Here is an 18,614-nt window from a genome sequence, read left to right as displayed (position 1 = left end):
GCAATCGGAGAAGTCATTTTACCGAAAGATGTAGCCATTTTACATAATATATGTCGAAATTCATGTTTGTTAATTTTCCGAACAACTAGAACACATAACACATGGTCATCTCGAAATATTTTATTTTTGGAAGGCGGTCCAGCCGTCCAGGGGATGTGGAAATCTGGCACCACTTACCATCGGTGCACCCCTATAGTGATGCGTCGGCGGTAAGTCTAGTGCATGGCAAGGGAGGTCCTAGGGTATGGGCAACCCTTACGCAGTTACGCTCGGCACGCCAATTATTTGGTCCACCAGTGGTATTTAGGTATCACTGACACCCATAAATTTGGTGCGTCGGCGGTAATATGGCGCCGGCGCACCATTTTTTGACGCATTGGTGGCAGCTCCCGGTCTATAAGGTTTTTTCTAGTAGTGTGTCGGCTTGTACTCTTCCTTGTTTCTTAACTTGTACTCTTCCTTGTTCTTTTAGCACTGCATGGATGAATGCATCCATTAGTTAGCTAGCAGTGATCCAGCGTCAGCGAAGATATCAGCGGATCATGGGGTGTTTAAATTATGCGGCCTGTGATAGAATGAGTTGTTAAGAATTTATGTCTCTCTGTCCTTTATGTGTTGGACCCTGCATGACTCATGCAAGAACCAAGAATCTTCAGACCATACGACCTAAATTAGAGTATATGCGTCTATGCATGGCTGTTGTCATTTAATTTGGAGAATCCTGGTTAGTACACCGGTGCTAATGGAACTTCTTCCCACATGCATGGTGCATGCAAATTTGATTATTTAGCACATGTGAAGCTCCCTGCCGTCAATCAATGTTCTAGTATGTTCTCCTTATATTGGAAACTAAACCCATCTATCTCAAGTAGGAAAGTAATTAGGAAAATGCATTTGGGGAACCACAAAATAGAAATAGTGATACTCGCAAATCATAAAGTGACATGATAATGCTATCTTTCTAGGGTAGATATGATTATCTGATAGCCGGAAAATAGAAAGGAAAAAAACCTAGATGTGGCATATATTATCCTAGGGTTATGAGACATGTGAAAACACAACAAAATAAATCCCCATCCAAGACTTGTAATCAATATTCGAGAGACAAAAGCCATATAAGACAGGGTTATCCTAAGTGGTTAATGGGAAAAAAAGATGCATGGTTTCTCAAAATCCATAATATCGAAAAGTTTCTGAAAAAAGAGATACTATGCATGCGGTGTGGACTGGATCCCCAAACCTAGCAAGCCACCCACCTCCCCTCTCGACCATATGGCTCTCTTCGCCCCCCCTTATCGATGTACGCACATTTCTCGCAATCCACCTCTTTCCCCCAATTGCCGCCTTTTAAGCATCTACATGCCATAAAGTAGATATTAATATAAAATTTGGAGGATTCATTCTTTAGAAACCTTTCTATAGAGCATGTTTGTTAATATGTGGAGTTGACTCCGGGTTATAACTAAATTTACCAATATGGATCCCTCCAAGTTATTTTATTTGGCTTTGTTCCGGTTTGGTAGATAAGAAACCGTAAGAAGTTTTCCTATGAGCACCTTTTTGTATGCGATTACATAGGAAAATCGTCCTTAAGCACATCTAACCTCATGGAAATTTTCCTTCATTTCAGTGACAACTATAACATGCACCTAAACCTTGGGACAAGTAGTTGCGTTTTACTTCTGGTGCAATAAAAACAACTTATATTATAGGTTCGTAGTGGTGTGTTTGGTTCCTGTAATTCAGTATGGCATGCCTATTCAATAATCCTACTATTTCCATATTCAGTATTAATTCTAACTTATGAGCATATATTTATGGTTCCCATATTTCAGATTACAGTATAAGATAGAGAGCCTGACAGTACGGGTAAACGAACGATTGAGTCTATGTACACGGACCACATAGCACCTTTACGATGCCATCCACAGCATGACGCATACGGCATACGTACGTATACACACGGATCACATCGAGAATAAAAAATACAGGCTGACATCGATCGGAGGATTGAGGGAAGGGTACCACGACCGATTAAGCAGAGTGGGACGTCCAAGACACAAGGAGCTAGCCTAAAAAAGTATTCCCTCCCGTTCCAAAACAATTGACGTGGCTTTACCTAGATGCAGATACATCAAAATATGTCTAAAAATATTCACACATAGATAAGCTAAGACACTTAAGTTAAAACGGAGGTAATAGTAATTAAGATGTCGGAGAAGCGACGAATATACGAGATCACAAGCATATAGATTGCTCCCGGGTGAATATGAATTGGGACCAATTAAAGCTTTAGAAATTTGTAACCCACTTCACCGGTTCTACTATGATCATAGTTGTAGATGCATGAACAAGCGAAATTCAGCGACAGTTTCGTGATCGGCGCGCGCGCGAGGCAACTGACCGGACGGACGTCACGGACCCCGAACACGTAGACGCAGAGATCTCCCTGCATGCGATAGGCTCAAGATCGGTCGAGCCAGAACTGAGAGGGACGTGTGAACGTTAATCAAGTTGGGGTTTGTTTAAGTGGCGAAGAAGGAGGGGTGACGCTACCGGACGCGGACGGGCGAAAAGCCAAACAACGAGGACGAAGACGAAGGTCACGCACGTACGTTGCGTGCATGGGGAAGCAAGGCTTTCCCGGCCGGCCGGCCCCACCTCGCCGAGCACGTGGAAATATATCCGTCGCCCGCGCTGGAAAGCTGGCTAGGCGACGGCGACGGCGACGAGCGGTCCGAACGATCGGTTCAGCCTCCAATGCTGTAGCGACGAGGGGATCTATCACGGGATGCGGGTCTTGAAGCTTGGTTGCAGTTCAGCGACCCCTTCTGCTGCTGGTAATTTGTCAACGATATGTACGTTTCGGCAAGTCGATAGATATATATGTGCGACGTGTGTACTTGGGCTGACATATGCAAATACAACGTGTCGACCGTCTGAGTGCAGTGTTAGGCTAGCCATAGTGCTAGTATCATAGGTAGTATCATGAATCCTAGCCCCATCAATTATGGATGAGAGAGAAGATTAGAGTATCATAGGTAAATACCGTATCATAGCGCACATCACGAGAAAAATTAGTATCAGATAAATCTTGTACACAGATTTGTATTGGGATTCTACGAATCAATTAATATAGCAAAACTATGATACTAGTCTATGATATTATGCATTATAGATCTAGTATCATAGAAAAGTATCATATACATAATACTACTATATGATACTACCCACTATGACCAGCCTTATATCTTGCTAGCTGGAAGTTCATAGCATCCGTCTACGTCTGATTGCTACACGGCTATAGCTGGTTACTTTGCGCGCGTTAGAGTCGATTTGCTTTATCGTGCGAAATGTAAGTTCCAAAGAGATCAATGTTCTATTTGCTATTAATTACCTCTTTTCCACCTTTCTAATAAAAAAAGGCTTATATTTTGGAACGGATGTATTACTTGCGACGAGGTATGGCTACCCTCTTGGAGTGGTATGCTCGGTTCTGCCCTCTTCCATGACGTTTGGGCCGGGGCGAAAGCTCCGCATTTTGATGGAAACCGTGACAACTGCATGCGCCATCTCCTCCTTCGAGGCATTATCATCGCCGCATTCGCGCTACCTGGTTATGAGCGTCGGGGTGGGGGGGAGATCCGACGCCATTTCGGATCACCCAGCGGCGGCACCAGAGTGTCGTTCCCTTCATGGAGGTGCTGCGTGGGTTGCTTGTGGAGTCCCCGATTGCAGTTAGAGCCGATTGTGGACACTACTTAGGGCATGGGTCACAGACTCACAGGGCCGCAATGTACACCTATGTTGCCATTTTTTGGCCGCAATGTACACCTATGTTGCCATTTTTTGGATGACGCCTTTCTCGATCGGGTTCTGCCGGCCGCTAGCTGACTTCTCCTAGGCGCTTAGGGGTGGACGTTAAGTTGACCTATGACATTTTGGTTTTGGGCCATGGTAGTGAGGCTGTCGATCTTGAGAGTTGAGACTATGCCTCGTCTCATTGCCACAATGGCTGAAGGTTGGGCAAGGCAAGCCTTCGTTGTGGGGTTGTTTGGAAGAGTGTTGTAAGCCGTTTGGCATGGTGTGTGGCTAGAGGGGCGTATGCGGAGTGGTCATCATTTGATGCCCTTGTATCAAGTCCTTTTTTTCTATCTTAATGCACAACACAGGACATGCAGCTTGCATGTTCTTAATTGATATTTGCTACTTGCCAAATGAAATTGTTTCGGGACATACATATGTCAGATGAATAATTCCACTGTATCGTCTTCTGCCTACTCTCTCAAAAACTTTCGCCTCGATCGTGCTCTGAATTTGGACGTGCGAGTCCTTGAAACAAGAATAAAACGCCAAGCAAAAGATGGTGCCTTCAATTATTCCATAAGACCGGAATTAATCATGGTGATGGTCTTCTGCACCGACCCGCTTGGCGGCTCCACTCAAAGATGACAGCAGAAGCTCAATCGACATGCATGCTTTCTCTTGCAGCCTCTGAGTTTAACACATATTTGAGTCCCCAGTTGCAGTAAGAAATGTAGCAAACCTCTCCCCCGAGGCGGCGGCGCCGCCCACCGTCCCCGGGGAGTTCCCCTCCGCTCCGCCCTCCTCCCCTCCCCTACAGGCCCCCCTCCTCCGCCGCCGTCGCCGAGGACGCCGCGGGGCAAAGCCCCTGTGGTGAGGCGGCGGTGGCGGCTCGGTCCTCCGTCGGCAGAGCGCCGCGCGGCCTGCGGGAGCGTGTGGGGGCGGCGGCCTACACCCTCCTCCTCCGTCGACTGAACGCAGCGGGATGGCGGTGGCCGGCGGATCTCCGGCGGCCGGCGGCGGATGTTGGCTGCGGTGTGGTCGGATCTGGGCCGGAGGTTCGGATCGCGATCCATCGCGGCTGCGTCTCGTCAATGGCACGAGGAGGCTTCGCTGGGTCTTCTTTGCGGCTTGAGGACGTCCGGGTCTTTGGCCCGGGCATGGTGGTGGTGGCTGACTTCATCCACCGAAGGCAGTCGGCCAGGCTGGCTGTGTTGGATTTTTCATCCCACTTCCAGCGCCGGCAGCGAGACGGGGAGGCATAGTAGCCGGTGAAAACCGAGCCGACTCCGGTCATGGCGGGCGATGGCGGCGTCTGCGCCGTTATCTTGTTGAAGGCATCGTCAAGCAACTATCGCTAACCTACTCGTTCCGGCGGCGAGTTGGAGGAGCTTGGAAGCCGGCGATGGTGTCGCCGGTGGAGGGTTGGAGTGGCCAGCCCAGGATGGTCGCCGACGTGGGGGTCCGACCTGAATAAAGGCGGCGGTCCTAGGGCCTCTCTTGCGTGAAGAGGAGGACCTACCGGAGGCCTGGACTCGTGATCTGGCCGGAGTGTTGAGTTCCGGAAGGCTCCACCGATGAATGTAACAGTGCTTTTGCCTGGAGTTTGTTGGATCGGAGGTATTCGGTCGTGCGCACCCATGTTTTTATTCCGACCGATTGGTTCTGGAGGGAGCGGCGCGAAGCTCTTTTTCTTTGATTGACATCAAGTGACTATGGATCCATGATGAAAGTCGGAAGAAGAGAATTTCATGAAGGCCGGAGGGGAGGACTAGCTTAGGGAGGTTCAAGTCTTTGCGATGTTGAGGGACTTGCTTGGTGTTCCGGGCTTCACAACAGCGGTATGAAAGTGGGGGCGACAACACAGGTGAAGTGCAGAGTCCTACCTTTCAGGGTGAAAACCCAAGGTCTGGCCTTAATTGGTTGTGCCTGGCAATGTCCTTGGTGGAGGCATTTGTTTTGAGAGCGGGGACTAGTGTGTAATTCAGGTGTTGTCTTGGCGGTGGATGTATTGCTGTTGTTAGGCACGAGATACTGTAGCGGGACTTTTGTTTCTTAGTTTTCTTTTCTTGTTTTTAGCTGTGTGCATCCGTAGTGCCATTAGGGTGGTGCGTTGTTGCCGAGGCTGGGTGTAATTGGTATCTTCTTGATATTAATATATTCCCTTTATCGAAAAGAAATGTAGCAAACAATAGGCAGCATCACGCGTGATGAGCAGCTTAGCACAACCTAATCAACGCATTTGTATACTTAATCTGGGGCTGCGCAAGAACAGGTAAAGACTAGATACGGAGTCAGATCTCTGCATACGCCATTCCAGCTGCTAATAACTTGTACGTATCCCCTTCCATGATAATAGTATTATCATCTTTCCTATAGGTTCTTCCCTAGGTCGCCCTCCAGTTCATCTGCACCTTTCATGTGCAGGTCCCATTACTGCTTGAGATAAGAATATACAGCAAGTACTAGGGTATCCCAGCTCCCAGGAATCAACTTATCCAAACGTTGACATGCATGCAGATGATGTATTCTTGCTGCGACAGGGTCTTGCCAAAATGCCAAGTATAATACTATTACCAATAGAATAAGTACTAGTAGTCCAATCATTGGAATTTGGAGGGAGCTATGACTGAATTTCAAAAAAACTAATGTTTGGGATGCTACTATGTAGGACTCTTATCGAATGAGAGTTGTTGAAACTGCGCCAGTTTAGTCTGCACACTTCCAGGAATCTACTTCTGAAACTTTTGCCCAATTATCTGGAATAACACTGGAGGGTGCTCCACAGCAAGTAATAGCAGAATATGCTACATGAGACATGTTCTAATGAGCTGCTAACAACGATCTAATGATTTCTCTGGTGAATGCGTTCCAACATCCAGTGGAATGTCACATTTGTACATGATAACAGCAGAAACAAGATAATCACATAAGGATTAAGCAGAAAACCTTTATAAAAAGTCAAAAGGAAGACAGGGTATATCGATGTGATTGCTTACCCAAGTATTAGTAGTTAGCAACGTCCATTACCTAAGTCAACAACAGGGATCAACGGCCCCTTATTTAGTATGGACATCATTACCCTTGCCCTCCTTCGTCACATACTCGAATAATGAAAGGGCAAATCAGTCATTACTACTTGAATAAATTATGTCTAACCTTGGTTTAGGAATCCAGGATTTCTTCGCCTTTATATAGAGGAAGCTGTGTTCCGGTGACCAGCCATCCTTGGCACAGGAAACCCAAGGACCAAGCTTGGAAGGCAGATAGCTTGTCTCCCTCCTTCCCAACTGCACCATCCTACCCCAATCCTATCTCAGTCCTATCAATGGGGAGGTCTCCTTGCTGCGATGAGAATGGCCTCAAGAAGGGCCCTTGGACCACTGAAGAAGACCAAAAGCTCACAGAGTACATCGTAAAGAATGGCCATGGGAGCTGGAGAGCACTGCCGAAGCTTGCAGGTATATGCGATACATGCTTATAATTTCTGTTTCAAAGCCAGGCACAAGTGCCATAGCTAGCTTTTGTTCAAAATGTAGCTCATGCATCTATGCATCTCACAGGACTGAACAGGTGTGGCAAGAGCTGCAGGCTGAGATGGACGAACTACCTGAGGTCAGATATCAAGAGAGGGAAGTTCACCCCTGAGGAAGAACAAACCATTCTCCAGCTCCACTCCGTCCTTGGCAACAAGTACTGCACAACCTCTAACAAATCTCTTCCACATATATATCTGCCATCTATCAACTGTCTGCATGTTGATATAATCTTCAAAAAGTGTTACTATTTGACATGAGGCGCTCTAGCTAACACATGTAAACTGTTGTGCTGATCAAACCAGGTGGTCAGCCATCGCAAAGCACCTCCCCGGACGGACGGACAATGAGATCAAGAACTTCTGGAACACACACCTGAAGAAGAAGCTGATCCAGATGGGCTTCGACCCGATGACACACCGACCAAGAACCGACTTCTTCGCCGCGCTGCCACAACTCATCGCGCTTGCCAACCTCCGCCAGCTCGTGGAGCAGCGCCCATGGGAAGACAACACTTCCAGCCAGGTGCAAGCCGATGCAGTCCAGGCAGCAAAACTCGAGTACTTACAGTGCCTGCTTCAGTCTGCAGCGGCCATTGCGACTAGTCCCAGCTCCAGCAGCATCAACACCATCCCCACTGACCTGGAGCAGATTGGCCTCCTGAGTCCTTCACAGATGTCTTCCTTGTCCTCACTGTCGTCTCCAAGGATCCTGGAGGGTACCAATGGCCAAGACTTCATAACTGGGCAATTGCCTGACATCCAGATACCTAGTAGCTCATTCTTTGAACAGCCCATCATCAATGGTAGTACCCAGAACTCAGATTACACTGCGAACAACTGTGCTGGGGAGAATAGCGCCCACAAACCGCTGTTCCTGTCAGAGAACTCCCTTCCACCGCTTGCTGACTTCCCTATTTCCAACCTTGGGGATGCTTGCAGCACCTCAAGCTGTGATGCTGATGGCAACAGCGCTCAGCTCCCTATTTGGTCTGAGTCATTTTATGACCAGTTCATGAGCGAGTTTGCATGAGTTCTGATAGCAAGTGTGTGTTACTCTTAATTTTGTTTTTCCAAGCTTAGCTTCTCACATCTTACCTCTTGTTTGTGATGTGATCTCCATTTTAGTGTTATAGCTCCAGTTGGATTTTTCTTTTTCTGCGCTATAGATTTTTACATGCATTGGCGAACCATATGCTCCTATACATATATAGTGTTCGCCAAATCACTTGTACATACACATCTACTCCAATATAAATTTTCCACCTTGAATTTTATGTGCCTTATATTTTGATGCATTTTCCTAGTTTAGTTTAATTGATTCATGGGAGACTGGAATCCTGCTGACTAATTCCTAGATAAAATATTGTGTTGATATAATGTCGTAAGAACGACAGGCCTGTGGATGGTATATAACTGTATGCGCCACACCAACCATTTTCTATATGCCAACATGTGTGCACCCTAAGTTTTCTAAATAATAGTACGATAACATATTTGAATAATATTTTACTCAATAATCAACATATCATAAAATCAAGATTTACTAGCACTAAAACAGAGTTGCGGAACATATATGTACTAAGCCACAGTATATAGAGAAGAAACTGTTACGCTATGTGATCTTTCCAAAAGAAAAACTTGTGTTTCAAGTTGTAAATGCTTTATTGAACAATGATATAGTGATGCTCAAAGAAGGAACCTTCCAGATGCTACTATTGGCAGTCCAAGATATTGGAAAAAAACTTGTCTTCCGAGGCAGTTATAGGAAGTTGACTACAACTCTACAAGTTACCGTGTTAAAAGAGAGAATAGAAAGCAAGTAGCAATGATAGGAAGGATACAAGAACCTAAAACATATGCTGCTGTCACTACTAATATTTAATTATACTAATCATGCATGAGCCGTCTGCTTTTCTGAAGCACTGCTGGTGTTTTGCCATAGTCAGTTGTCATCATGTGCTTGTCAGAGATCAAACAGCTTACAGCTTGAAAGCATTCACATCTTGGTTTAGTCTAAAAATTCCATACTTTGTTGAGACTTGTGAGCAGGTAATAGTTGATGCCTTTTCCTCAAAGACATTGACGGCTAACATTAATAAAATCATTTTAAATCAAACAATAACAGCACAGCTTTATTTGACACTGACAAGTGTCAGTTTTCAGATTTTTCTATATAAAGGTGTGAATAGAGTGTGGTTCAATTTTGGTACACCCAAGGACATTTGGGAAAAGGAAGCAAATCAAGGTGCTACCTATGATGCAACAGGTCAGATATTGCATTTAGCCTCCAAGGTTGCTGAACAATAGGTGGTAAACTATTGAAAAATACATATTTGGAGCAGTTGGAACTGGGAAAGGAAAATGCATAGAACACACACACACACAGGTAGACATCCTTTGCTGAATATTGGAATACTTTTGTTGGGTAAGTCTTCTTACATGTTTGATGAAATATCAGATAGTTTTTGAGAAAACTGTGGTTCAAATAAGATGTGATCTCTGTGAATAGTGATTTTCTGATTTTATCAACACGTCTTAGCATAGGTTAAAAACAAAATAGTTATGCAATGTGAAAGTTATCTTGCAATTGTGATCTGATTCTAATCCTGCGGGACAAAAGGAATTTTCTACATAACCTTAGCAAGTGACACTGCATTGCTAGTTGTGCATCTCATGGCACAGCCAATAATGCATAACTCGAAACAGGTCGACAATGAATCCTAACCAGTAGAGTTTCATGTGGCTTTAACAACTTGAAACTGTAATGGGAATTTGTGTTGACACCAAACCCACAACGCTCTCAGAAAAGCGAACACATATGCTTTTAGTTTTTATGTGTTTTAACAGTTGACAGTAAGGGAAAACAATTTATATTTTTATTAGTCAGCAGGTAGTGCCCTTTTTCTTTCTAAGTACCAAAAATAAAACAAAACAATGCTGCGGTAAAAACAAAACTGTCCTGCTAACTGGGGCTGCTATCTCCTTCATTTCTATCAGCAGAACCAAGTCATCAGCTTACAACTATTGAACATTGAATCCATGGCATGGAGCTTTTTTCAAATGAATGCATAAATGCTATCTTACGCTGTCAACATAGCAAACAATCAAAGCCCAACTATGGTACCAAGTGCTGACTGTCTATTGAGCAGAAAATAAGAAGGCTTGACTAGAATGTCTTGTGGGTGAAGCCTCTCCACCATCTCAAGTTAAGATCTTAAGAAGGAGCTCAGCATTACATCCAATTTTGGGCTAAAGGGCCTGGCAATCTGGGCCTAGTCATGGTGAAACTGATTATAGGGCCTGGCAATCTGGGCCTACTCATGATCAAACTGATTATGGGCCTAACTTGATTTGCGAGCTCTATGCAGATACATCTGTAACATACTTTAGAGGCTAGATTAGAAGTTGTAAATTAACAATAACATGGATCTGATTGTTCCTCACAACAAAAGGAACTAGAGTGATCGCAAAAGTTTCCAAATATTTGATAAATGGTAAATTGACCAAAAGATTGCTCCACAAATCAACAAGGTACTATATATATGGTAGAATAATATATTTCTTCTGACTAATTTATATTCTTCATTTAGGTAAATAAGTTCTCCCTGGCATGCCAGGGATGAATAAAGTGAGCAATCTTGACAGTGTCTCATGTTATCACTGGTTCAAAACATGGCCCGGTTAGTTTTAAAATCAATAAGAGTATGCACACACAAAACAACGTTGACTGAGTGGAATAAGGAGTTTGGACACTTAAGCAGACTGGATAAACAACAAGTCACCTGCTTGGGCACACTACGCCTTTTTGTTTTTTCTTATTTCGTGGGCATAAAAATATTGTTTATTTGTTGCCTTTAAGAAGACTACTTATTTGCCAAAGTAGAAATATTTCCCTGCCATGGCAAAAACTCAAAACAATAGGCCACGAACCTGTGTCTCCCCATAGACAACCTTGTTACGCAGTTGTTGCAGTTAAGAGCACAAAGAACAAAATGGTAACACAAAATTGCCCACTGCAATCAAGGTTGAAAATCGAAATGCCATCAAATGACATGCTTTGGCCCAATTGAGCATAGTGAGAAAGCATGTACGCTAGGTACAGAGAGCTTCCTAGTCTTGACAACTAAATAAACTGTGCACAAAGAATATAAGGACAAATGATTAACAAAGAGAGAAGTAGCGGGAAATTCAAATAAACTGAAATTTATAAAAGAACTGGTAACAGACGCTCTGGTTTTAACAGCAAGGACTTAAAAACTGTTACTCTGGATTACAAAACAACCATGATAAGAGGTTAAACCACAGGGAGAAAGGAACCTTCTTTCGAGACATGCGTGAAATGACTTGTGCAGATTGCCCGTTATTTTCTACTCCTCCTCCTTCTTCTCCCTCATGGATGGTGGTGGTCTCACCACAATGCCCAGCTTCCATTTCCTGTCAAGCTTCCTAGACAGTCTTTTGTTGATTCCTTGTTCGATCTCCCTTTCTCTTCTTACAGTCAGCAGACGAGCAACCTGATGTAAAGATGACAACATAAGTCACCAAACAATGTTGTTTTCTTTGGGCTCGGTTCATATTTTCCCGCAGTTCTCTTTTCCCTTATTTCTGAAACTAATTAGTAATATTGGCTCCCTACGAAAGCTAGTAAGCTATTTCCTCGGTTTTAAAATAAGCAAATCTACTCACAAAAACATGTCTAGAAATATCTAAATCTAGACTAAAAGCTACGATTGTTGTTAAGATGAAACGGAGGGAGTACTGTATGTGACATGCTGCTGTTGAGCAAGTGAAAGAATAACAGATTAACTCTGAAGATTCATTCCCATATGTCATAGATATTGATTCACATCTGAGGTTCTAAAATATGAACTACTTCTCTGCAACCTATTTGTTCTAGGTTCTCATGCTAGATGAAGGGTTCAACATTCAACCTATACATGTGTGAATCAAATCCAGCATCAGCACAAACCATCAGTAAATGACTAAGTTCAGTTCACCACTATCAGGCCATGAACTACAGTGCGAATGAGAACCATCAAGCTTTTAACTATCAGATGTCATTCCAATAGCAAATTGGCACACTACCCACTGAAGTATCAGTCACTAGTCCAGTCAGCAGCCGATGATGAGCATTTCAGCATAGAGCATAATTCGATGAAAACGTGTCCTAAACTGAACATGTCGAGCGAGCAGGCCATGTGACTACTCCAAGGTCCAAAGGCCCAGAATGGCAACAGAGTAGCCATGTCCACGAATAAGGGTGGTACTTCGCAAACGAGAACGCAATGTCGCACGCAGCTGAGATCTAACTCAAAGCAATAACCGAGGGAGCGAGAGGTAATACCCTCTTGCGCATGCGGCCGAACTCGCTGGACTTGAACTCCTGGCGCGCGGAGCGCTTCAGGCGGAGCAGGAAGAGCTCCCCCTTGAGGTCCACCACCTCCTCCTCCAGCTTCTCCGTCTCCATGGCCCGTATCTCCTCCAGCTCCTGCTCCCGCTTCGCCATCCTCACCACCGCCGCCTCGCCCCTCCGCGGCGCAGCAGCCAGTCCCGGGAACCGCGCCGCCGACGCGCCCAATGCGCGGAGGCCGAGGAATGAGGTGCGGGGCGTGGACACGGCGAGGCCGCGGGCGGTGGAGGTGAGGGGTGAGGCCGCGGCGAGGGACATCGTCGCCATCTCTGCGTTTGCGCTCTCTGCTCGCGTTCTGCGCTCTGCGCTCTGCCAGTTTGGGCTGGAGGATAAGGGGATGATGTGGGGTTTATCTGCTTGCCCTGGTGGGGTTGGTTGCACGAATCTTGAAAAGTGATCGCAGGGCTGTTATGACGAGACGACCTGAAAGCCTCATATGTGAAGTGATTCGTCACTTAACGGATGTGGTAGAGATGGAAGGTAAGAGCAGGTCTAACAGACCCCGTAAAAGGGGCAAACCCGTATAATAACCGCCGGTTTGAGGGTTTCGGCTCTACCCGGCCGTCTAGCACGCCCCGTAAAAACGGCCCCCGAATCGTTTTTTGCTGTTTTTGAGTACGGGGCGGGTCCTCGCCCCCTACTTGTGCGGGGTGGGAGCGGGGATAGTGGGCGAAGCCGACATCCCAGTCCGAAAGCGCGGACATTTCGATTCCCCACCCGTTTTCCCCCGCGCGCCGCCGCCACCCGCGCGCCGCCGCGCAATCCGTCGATCCGTGCCCCTCCGCCGTCCGCCCAGCCTCGTCGAGGTTCTTCGACGCCCGCCGCACCTCCGCCGCACCCCCGCCGAAGTTCCGCGTCCCTCCGCGCGCGCCGCCCGCCCTCCCGCCGTGGTCTTCTCCGCCGGTGAGTATTCCGCCGCGTTCTTGCTGATGTCATGACATGTTGTGTGATTCTTCACAACATGATCATTGAAGATGAACGAGGTTTAAACTTGCCATGTTTCTATGACAATGTTGGCACCCGAGTGCAGCCCGAGAGGAACCCTGATCGGCTTGAAGCTTTTCTTGCAGCTCATCGAGGCATTGAAAATGCCGAGACTCATCACCAGCTCACCCAAGATCTGATTGATCACCATTGGCAGTTGCATGGCCAATGAGTTTTTACATTCATTTCCCATTGTTGTATGTGTGAAACATTCATTTCCTATTTGTTGTATGTGTGAAACATTTGTTATTTATTTAATTCTTCCATTAGAACATTTGTTGACATTTCCGAGAAACATTATTGTAATAATTAAGACGATTATTGTGTGATGTAAAACATTTATTTTATGTGAATGGTGTGTTGGTTCTAATATGCAATTTGTCAAAAAACCCTGTTTTGAGGGGCCAAAAACTCGGACGAGCTAGCAGAGCCCGTATCCCCACCCCGTAAAACAGAATAGCGAAATCCGGATACAGGGCCCTTTACTCGTGTTATACGGGGCGAAAAAATACGGGGCCTATTAGACATGCTCTAAGAGCATCTCCACCGGCGTCCCCCAAATAGTCGTCGGCAGAGGCGCCGGTACTTTCGTATGTGAGACGTCGGCACTGCATCCTCTATTTGGGGGAGCTGTTCCCACACGGCGGCCCCAAACCGGTGGCCCCGATGATAATATTTTTATAAACTAAATATTTATACATGTAGTTTCATTGTAATGTCATTCAGGATCGAGGGATGAATAATATTTTTGGGCAAATTCGAGTAAAACATTATTCACTCCTCGCCCCGGATGACATTTGAAACCTGCTTATCTCTAGCCTACTACATACTGGCCACGCAGCTCTCTGGAGGTGGACGATCAGCCGCAGCTCTCTTCGATGCTCTCTCCCCTGGTCTCTCCGTTGCTCCTCCGTCGTCGATCCCTCGATGCTCTCTCCGCCACGAACGTCAAATAGGCGGCTCTATCCGCGGCCACCGCCTCCTGACGCAGCTGCTGCTCCAGCTCCTCCCGCCGCCGACGGTGATCCAACTCCTGCCTCTGTAGCCGAAGCTACATCTCCGCCAAACGCCGCCGCTCGTAGACTTCATCCTGCTGTGTCTTCTCCCGCTGCAATCGCGCAGAGCAAGCTCCTCCCGCCCCTGTTGCTAGCGCACCTCCCACCGGCGATGGCTCGCCGCCTCCCACCGCCGCCGCGCCTCCTCGCGCTCCAGCTGCTCCACCTCCTCACGCTCCATCCGCTCCGCCTCCTCCCGCTACTGCCACTCCGCCTCCTGGCTCTGCCGCTCCGCCTCCCGCTCCACCTCCTGGCCCTGCCGCTCGTTGATGGTGCTCCGGTGATGGCACCAGACAATCTTGTTGGCAGTTATTGTGGAAGCGGTTGGGAAACCACAAGAGGAAGGTGTGCTGAGTACAGCAGCAAGTTTTTCCTCAGTACGAAACCAAGGTTTAATCGACCAGTAGGAGAAAGGCGTGACTTCTGAAGGTGTTGCTGGCTGAGTAGTGGCAGGGCGAACTACCGGCGTCAGCAACAACGTGGAACATGCACACAACACAACCAAAGTACTTTGCCCAACTTGCAGTGAGGTTGTCAATCTCACTGGTTTGCTGAAAACAAAGTGTCGTTGCCTATTCGACGGTACCTCGGAGGAGGGATCCTCACGAGGGGGAGAAGAAGTGGGGGTCATAGGGCGGAGAGTCCTCGGGACGATGGTACGCGATTTACCTAGCTTCGGAACACATGCTCGACGACAGGGCCTACTGCTGCTTGTCTGGAATTATATGGCCGCTTTCGCGTTGTTACAATGAGTTGTGGTTGTGCCTCTAGGGCTCCCGGGATCCGGCTTATAAAGGCGCACGGATCTAGGGTTTACATGGAGAGTCCTAGCCGGAATACAAGTTGTCTAACTACGGTACAATGTCTTCCCGTGTACGTCAAGGATCCGCCTTCCATCTATGTCGTGCGGGATCCGGATACCTTATGGGCCTCTACGGATCCAGCCTCCTTCGTAGGTCGACTGGGATCCGGCTCCCTGCTCCTGGGCTGGACTTCATCCTTCATGATCTACAGCAACTGGGACGCTCGATGGGCCACATGCCACACCACCATATGTGGGCCACCCGGGCTTGCCGGATCTAGGCCATGCCGTTGATATACCCATAAAGTATACCCACAACACAAAGGATTAGGCCTATCGAGCGGAAAGAGATGTTTGCAGAAAGTAAATATAACAGAATTGTAGTTGAATTTATCGGTAAAGGAAATAGGATCGGGGAGTTCACTAGAGGTGTCTCTCCATAAAGATAAAATAGCATGTTGGGTGAACAAATTACAGCTGGGCAATTGACAGAATATCGACCATACATGACAAGATGATTACTATGAGATTTAATATGGGTATTACAGCATAATACATAGACCATAATCCAACTGCGTCTATGACTAATAATCCACCTTCAGGTTATCGTCCGAACCCCTTTCAGTATTAAGTTGCAAGCAACAGACTATCGCATCAAGCAAGGTGTGTAAAGTAAATAATAGAATTACCCTCGGATAAAACATTGTTGTTTTCTCCCTAGTAGCAACAACACATCTACAATCTTAGAAGTTAAATGTCACTCTCCCAGAAAACTAGAGGCATGAACCTACTATCGAGCATAATTACCCCCTCTGGGAGTCACAAGTGTGCACTTGGCCAGAGTTTCTACTAGCTACGGAGAGCATGCAAGATCACAAATAACATATGACATGAATATATAATCAATCTCAACATAGTATACAATATTCATCGGATCCCAGCAAACGCAACATATAGGATTACATAAAGATGATTTTGATCATGTAGGGCAGCTCACAAGATCTATACACGAAGCATAAAGTGGAGAAGACAACCATCTAGTTTATGCTATGGACCCATAGTCCAGGGATGAACTACTCACGCATCACTTCGGAGCCGGGCATGGCGATGTAGATGCATCCGGCGATGATTTCCCCCTCTGGCAGGGTGCCGGGAAGATCGAGCTTCAGAACCCCCCGAGATGGGTTCTGCGATGGCGGCCGCGACAGAACTTTTCGTGGATGGAGGCTCGGGTATCCAAGCTTTTCCCGAGAAGATGTAAATATAGGCGGAGGATTTAGGTCGGTGGGGTGCCTGGGGGGCCACACCCCCCTCGGCGCGGGCCAAGGCCAGGCCGCGCCAAGGGTGGGTCTGGCTGCCCTGTGGCACCTCTTCGACCCCCCTCTAGACTTCTTCTCCATTTTGGTAAAATGTTGACTTCGGCTTTTGTTTCGATCAATTCCGAGAATATTTCCTGCACAACTTTTATGAAATACAAAAACATCAGAAAATAGGGAACTGGCACTGTGGCATCTTGTTAATAGGTTAGTGCCGGAAATCATGTAAAAGTGCAACGAAGTGTAAACAAAACATATATGAGTTGGTGTAAAACAAGCATGGAGCATAAAAAATTATAGATACATTTGAGACGTATCAAGCATCCCCAAGCTTAACTCCTGCTCGTCCTCGAGTAGGTAAGTGATAACAAAGATAATTTTTGAGGTGACATGCAGCCAACACAATCTTGATCAAGCATGTAAAGCATTGTGAGCTGGGATCTAAGTACTCTAAACATATGCATGATAGATATAATTCAATAGAACTTAGCAACTATGTTATAACATGAAGAGTAACTCAAACAAAGGATCATGAATAATAGTGCATTGAAAGCAACTGTTTGTTTATGATCATAGAGTAAACATAACAAAGTGGTACTCAACATGTCCTTTATGGAATAGGAAAACATAAATGCTAGGACACCTTCAAAGTTCAGAGGGTGACTAGATACAAGTAATTTAAGAACAAGCAATAGCACAATTATGAATCAATCAATAATAATTTTGGGACACTGATACGTCTCCAACGTATCTATAATTTCTGATGTTCCATGCTTGCTTTATGACAATATCTACATGTTTTGTTCACACTTTATGTCATTATTATGCATTTTCCGGAACTAACCTATTAACGAGATGCCGAAGTGCCAGTTCCTGTTTTCTGCTGTTTTTGGTTTCAGAAATCCTAGTAAGGAAATATTCTCGGAATTGGACGAAATCAACGCCCAGTATCTTATATTTCAAGGAAGCTTCCAGAGCACCGAAGAGGGACCAGATGAGAGCCAGGTGGGCCCCACACATGGTGGCGGCGCGGCCAAGGGGGGGTGATGTCTACGTTCCCCCTCCTTTCCTGTAGACAGTGTTGGGCCTCCAAGAGCAGAGGTTTGTAGAACAGCAGCAAGTTTTCCCTTAAGTGGATCACCCAAGGTTTATCGAACTCAGGGAGGAAGAGGTCAAAGATATCCCTCTCATGCAACCCTGCAACCACAAAGCAAGAAGTCTCTTGTGTCCCCAACACACCTAATAGGTGCACTAGTTCGGCGAAGAGATAGTGAAATACAGGTGGTATGAATAAGTATGAGCAGTAGCAACGGTGCCAGAAAATAGCTTGCTGGCGTGTAGTTGATGGTGATAGTATTGCGACGGTAATGCTTGTGATAAAACGATAAACAAGCGGTAGTAACGCAGTATTTAGGAACAAGGCCTAGGGATTACACTTTCACTAGTGGACACTCTCAACATTGATCACATAATGCAGGATAAATGCATACTCTACACTCTTGTTGGATGATGAACGCATTGCGTAGGATTACACGAACCCTCAATGCCGGAGTTAACAAGCTCCACAATTTGTTCATATTTAAGTAACCTTATAGTGTAAGATAGATCAATACAACTAAACCAAGTACTAACATAGCATGCACACTGTCACCTTCATGCATATGTAGGAGGAATAGATCACATCAATATTATCATAGCAATAGTT

At 46.0% G+C, this 18,614-nt stretch overlaps 2 protein-coding genes across 2 annotated transcripts; one reads left to right on the top strand and one right to left on the bottom strand.

Moving 5' to 3' along the window:
- The first annotated feature begins 7,042 nt into the window (after window positions 1-7,042).
- LOC127305826 (transcription factor MYB93) lies at window positions 7,043-8,611 on the top strand. The gene is made up of 3 exons (XM_051336353.1): window positions 7,043-7,265; window positions 7,368-7,497; window positions 7,646-8,611. Exons 1-3 carry the CDS (start codon window positions 7,133-7,135, stop codon window positions 8,370-8,372), a joined length of 990 nt encoding a protein of 329 aa, XP_051192313.1. The 5' UTR covers window positions 7,043-7,132; the 3' UTR covers window positions 8,373-8,611.
- A 2,918-nt stretch (window positions 8,612-11,529) lies between these two features.
- LOC127305827 (large ribosomal subunit protein uL29c) lies at window positions 11,530-13,084 on the bottom strand. The gene is made up of 2 exons (XM_051336354.2): window positions 12,687-13,084; window positions 11,530-11,856 (listed from the first exon to the last, which is right to left on the bottom strand). The coding sequence occupies exons 1-2, from the start codon at window positions 13,017-13,019 to the stop codon at window positions 11,710-11,712; spliced, it is 480 nt and encodes a 159-aa protein (XP_051192314.1). The 5' UTR covers window positions 13,020-13,084; the 3' UTR covers window positions 11,530-11,709.
- Window positions 13,085-18,614: the final 5,530 nt, after the last annotated feature.

The sequence above is a fragment of the Lolium perenne genome, chromosome 6, assembly GCF_019359855.2.
Source record: "Lolium perenne isolate Kyuss_39 chromosome 6, Kyuss_2.0, whole genome shotgun sequence".
Classification (NCBI taxonomy): domain Eukaryota; kingdom Viridiplantae; phylum Streptophyta; class Magnoliopsida; order Poales; family Poaceae; genus Lolium; species Lolium perenne.
This window is presented reverse-complemented; position numbering and strand designations above follow the sequence as displayed.